The sequence below is a fragment of the Mirounga leonina genome, unplaced genomic scaffold (assembly GCF_011800145.1).
Source record: "Mirounga leonina isolate KUSES-001 unplaced genomic scaffold, KU_Mleo_1.0 Mir_173, whole genome shotgun sequence".
Classification (NCBI taxonomy): domain Eukaryota; kingdom Metazoa; phylum Chordata; class Mammalia; order Carnivora; family Phocidae; genus Mirounga; species Mirounga leonina.
Genome location: NW_023270447.1, coordinates 61,429,480 through 61,434,255, shown reverse-complemented (window position 1 = coordinate 61,434,255; position 4,776 = coordinate 61,429,480). Strand labels below are relative to the sequence as shown.

The following is a 4,776-nucleotide window of genomic DNA, read 5'->3' as shown; positions in this document are numbered from 1 at the left end:
CAGGATTTCAGGCGCAGGGGGAGGGGCGTGGCTCCACTGACATCTAGAGTGTATTTGCGGGGCTGAAAAAACCACCACCACAAAACTCCTCCTCGTTGGTCCCGAAGGTTAAATGGCCGGGCAGTCTGACTCCAGGGGAATCTAAGTCCAGAAAGGCCGATACGGTGGCCGGTGAGAGGCAAAACCGGCCAGTTCTTTACCCGAGTAGGAAACGAACATGAGGGGAGGTGGCCCTTCCAGATGCCTGCCCAGCCGACAGCTCTAGCCAGCTCAGGGTCACCTCTGCGAGGCTGCGGGGCAGAAAGGGCACGCAACGCCACACAACGCCACACGAGGAGAAAAACGGCGCCGGCGTGCGGCGTGAAGGGGAAAGGTCGCCCCCTCACTAGTGCGGCTGCGCGGGGACCGGGAGCCCGGCAGGGGCGCGGCGCCGGCGGCAGTGGAGCGTGCGCGAGTGCGGGCGCGCCCGGGGACTGATGGCGGAAGTGGATCTGGTCGCCGAGTTTCCCAAACCTGCGGATGCTGCGCGCTACGCCGAGGTTATGGCTCGCTTCGCCGCCAGGCTGGGCGCGCAGGGCCGGCGGGTGGTGTTGATCACGTCCGGCGGTACCAAAGTTCCTCTGGAAGCCCGGCCAGTGCGCTTCCTGGACAACTTCAGCAGCGGGCGGCGCGGGGCTACCTCGGCCGAGGCCTTCCTGGCCGCGGGTTACGGGGTCCTGTTTCTGTACCGCGCTCGTTCCGCCTTCCCCTTTGCCCACCGCTTCCCGCCCCAGACCTGGCTGTCGGCGCTGCGGCCCTGCGGCGCAGCCCCTTCGGGTTTGCTGAGCCTGGAGGCCGAGGAGAATGCACTTCCGGGCTTCGCGGCGGCTCTGCGGAGCTACCAGGAGGCTGCGGCTGCCGGCACCTTCCTGGCCGTGGAGTTCACCACTTTGGCGGACTATTTGCATCTGCTGCAGGCTGCGGCCCAGGCGCTCAATCCGCTGGGTGCGTGCGCTTAGGAGTTCAGGGTTTCCTGCAGGCAGAGCCTTTCTCCCCAGACACTTTCCCCCTCACCTTTTCATTATCCGCAGTCTAACAGCCGGGGAGCCTGAGTTGAAAGGAGCTGATCCCATATCCCACTCCGATTTATTACACCCTGTGCTTCTCTCTGCAGGCTCTTCTGCGATGTTTTACCTGGCTGCGGCCGTGTCAGATTTCTATGTTCCTGTCTCAGAAATGCCTGAACACAAGATCCAGTCATCTAGGGGCCCACTGCAGGTGATGGGCGCTTCTCTTCCAGAGATCTGATCCCCTATAATCAATCTTGGGTTAATTCCCTCTTGATCTGGAGATGGCCTTTCTGCATTCCGTATGGGATAGGCACTAGGGATACAGAGATGAATAAGACACCGCCCTCCCTCAAGAACCTCACAATCTAGTGAGGGAGCTGGACACAGACATAATTACAGTACAGAGTGATAAATGCTCTAGTAGAGGTACGTACAAAGTGAAGTCAGAGCATGGGGTGAGTGAATCTTGGGGAAGTCAAGGAAGGCTTCCTGGAGGAGATGACATAAATTGGGTTTTAAAAGATGAACAGAGAGTATAGCAGACAAAGTAGGGAAGGTACAGATAGAGTACAAATTGGAGTTTGGAAATGAGCAGTGTGATGTGAACTGAAGTTGTTTGGTAAGGTTGGAGAGCAGGGAGAGTGGGGCGCAAGGTGGGCGGGCAGACCGAAGAGAGCTTATTTCATAGAAGATTTTGTATTCCTTCTTAAGGAGCTTGGACTTTATCCTGTGGAGCTAAGGCAAACAAGTAGGAGAATGAGAGAAAGTTTTTGTTTGAAAAGACCGTTCCGGCATCAGTATGAAAGGTGAATTAGAGAGAGTAGCGGGTGTAGGTTAGATGACGAAGATTGCTGTAGTTTAAGGAAAGGGTATGGGGTGGCTAGTGGTTGAGATGTTGAGGTGATCTGGCATCCTGGAACCCGAGAGAATTCTTAATCATTTATGATTCAAGAAGAATTTAAATAGGAGAAACTACCTGTGGGACACTTGCTGACTCTGTAGGATACTTCATTTGTTCATTTTTTCAATAAATATTTATTGAGTACCTACTATATGCCAAGTACTGTAGTAGGACCTGGAGATAAAGCAGTGCAAAGAAACATACTGTGCCCTTGTGTTGCTTACACTCTTCAGAGACCATGAATAAGTCATATGCATACTATGTTAGGTAGTGAAAAATGCTAAGCAGAAAAATTAAGTGGGGAATGGGAATATAATCCCTATCACACTTGCTAACTTTCTGAAATCCTGATAATTACCATAGTAATTTCACACTTTTAAAATTCTGGGAGCTTTAGTTTATCCTCTATTTTTTAGTTCTTTCTTGGAAGTACACAAACCAACTCAACATTCTTAGAAGGGATCAAGAATGGTATAGTAAGAATTTTGATCAAGTGAAAATAAAATCAGTTTATTTTCTTCAGTGCTAAGATGTGTAATGAGTGACAGTTTTTAAACAGAATCAAATAGTCATTCTACTGGTGCAAGGAATATTTTAGGCTAAGAGATTTAAAAACCCAACGTTAATTAAACTTCTGCCAAAGTTACATTTGTGTTACAGATTTGCGTGAATAGATTTGTTTATTTGAGTGTTTGGTTTAAAATAAGGGGAATGTTTAAGAAAATATAATGCTGTTTTTCAGAGCTCTGTTAATGGTGATGAGGGCGGTAGGGCAAGGTTAACTCATAAGACATGGTTTGTCTCAGAATTTGTATGACACCTTGGAATTAGGAATCCTTATGAACCCTACAGAGCCAAGGCTCTTAAACTAAGCATTTAAAGTGCTCTGAAAAGTTTGAGTGAGAAATCCCACTCAAATTGACATAGCCAAAAATCTGAGTCCCTGCTTCCTTAGTTTCCCATGAGACTGACCTGGTAGTTATTGACCTTTGTTTGCTTATTAAGCTTTTCTTTTTCCAATACAGATAACAATGAAGATGGTGCCAAAAATGCTTTCTCCTTTGGTTAAAGACTGGGCTCCCAAAGCATTTATAATTTCCTTTAAGTTGGAGACTGACCCTTCCATCGTAATTGATCGTGCACGGAATGCTTTGGAAGTTTATCGACATCAAGTGGTGGTGGCCAATAGCCTTGAGTCACGACGGTCCTCTGTGGTTATTTTAACGAAAGACTCAGAAACCAAGATATTGCTGTCAGAGGAAGAAGTAGAAAAAGGCATAGATATAGAAGAGAAGATAGTGGGTGATCTTCAGTCTCGACACACAGCTTTTATACATGACAACTGAAGTAAAAAAGCCTTTGTAGGATCAAAAATTGTTCAGTGGATCAGGGCTCTTAAGCCGGCGTTGGTGGTATAGTGGTGAGCATAGCTGCCTTCCAGGGCTCTTATCACTGGTAAAAACAAATCCTTTGCTTTCATAAAGACAAAAAATGAAGGGAAAAAACAGTGAGTGGTATGCAGGTGAATATAGTTTGGTATTTGTCTTTTAAAGATCATTTCATACTCAATAAAAATGAAAACAAAAGCAAAGCACTTATGACCAAGCCACCTGACACACTCATCTGATTATCACCTGGATTTTGAAAATGAACATGAGCTGTTCCTCACCTTTAAAAAAAAAGAGCTTATTGGGAATTATATTCCTCAACATATACATGTGAGGCCTGAATATCAACCTTCATAATATGAGAAGGATTATGGATGCATGAATGGCCATGCCTTAAAGATCAAATATTTCTTGATGCCTACTATGTGGTAGGCCCTGAGGATTATGAGGATTAAAAAGATGAATAAATATGTCTCTGGGATATGGATGTATGAAAAATAAAGTGCAATAAAGTGTGTGCCCAAAAGCCAACATGATGGAAATGATGTTTTTTGGAAATTTATCCAAGGTGCGAGTACAAGAGAAGGACACCTAAGATAGATAGCCTGTAGAATGATGAGCTTCCCACTACATTTACTTTTTGCTCCTTTTCCTAGGTTGACTCTCTATTTGAGTTAACAGTTTACCTTTCAAATATTTTAGAACTGTTCTTAAGGGAAACTTGATTTCTACCTGGGGCCAGGAAGGGGCCTATTAGTGATTTCTACCCTGAGGGAAGCTTTACTATGTGGTAAGGAGTAGGGGCTTTGGAGCCATCTCAGCCAAGTTTGACTCTTCGAGCTGTGTCACCTGTTACCTTTGTAAGCTTAGACCCTTGACTTAATCTCAAGTTCCTCATTTATAAAATAGAGATAATAAATCTCTCTGCTGAATAATGCCCTTTGTTGTGAGGAGTAAGTAAAACAGTGAAGATAGAGCATTAGTCATCTGGTGTCTGGCATGTAGATATTATACTGTCTTGGGCTTGGGATGGGAGTGTACAAGAACTGTGGTTCAGAAAAATCCCCTAAATGATCTGTAGGTTGGTCCAGAGTGCATGTTGAGAAACTACCGTTAATAAGTAGGTAGAAGCAGGAAATATACTTTACATACTTGATTTAAAGTGCAACTAGTGATAATCATGGAGTTGGGAAGGGTAGCCCAATGTGTCTGATGACAGTGATACAATAAATGTTAGTTGAAAAGATTTGAGCAGAGGTGCAAAGATGCATTGAAATATGTCATTAAATCAAGAAATGTGACTTTCAAGCAGAGGAAAAATAACTGCAGCAGTCAGGACTGTTCTGGACGCAGCAGTCCCATTGAACAAAAATTTTAAATTAACTTAAGGTCCGATTAGCAAAATCTCAAAGACAACAGGCTCTGTCAGCAGTGGCTG

At 45.4% G+C, this 4,776-nt stretch overlaps 1 protein-coding gene across 4 annotated transcripts; it reads left to right on the top strand.

Moving 5' to 3' along the window:
* The first annotated feature begins 385 nt into the window (after nt 1–385).
* PPCS (phosphopantothenoylcysteine synthetase) lies at nt 386–3,869 on the top strand. Of its 4 annotated transcripts, none has more exons than XM_035018845.1 (3): nt 386–984; nt 1,154–1,257; nt 2,976–3,869. In XM_035018845.1, the coding sequence occupies exons 1-3, from the start codon at nt 477–479 to the stop codon at nt 3,294–3,296; spliced, it is 933 nt and encodes a 310-aa protein (XP_034874736.1). In that variant the 5' UTR covers nt 386–476; the 3' UTR covers nt 3,297–3,869. The 4 variants fall into 4 exon arrangements, with proteins under 4 accessions (XP_034874736.1, XP_034874738.1, XP_034874737.1 ...); XM_035018847.1 differs by having other exon boundaries at nt 458–539; XM_035018846.1 differs by lacking the exon at nt 1,154–1,257 and having other exon boundaries at nt 572–984.
* Nucleotides 3,870–4,776: the final 907 nt, after the last annotated feature.

Coding starts and splice junctions, on each gene's coding strand:
- PPCS (XM_035018845.1), top strand. CDS start 477: ATGGCGGAAGTGGATCTGGTCGCCGAGTTTCCCAAACCTGCGGATGCT. Junction 985..1,153: donor CCAGGCGCTCAATCCGCTGG/GTGCGTGCGCTT, acceptor TTCTCTCTGCAG/GCTCTTCTGCGATGTTTTAC. Junction 1,258..2,975: donor CATCTAGGGGCCCACTGCAG/GTGATGGGCGCT, acceptor TTTCCAATACAG/ATAACAATGAAGATGGTGCC.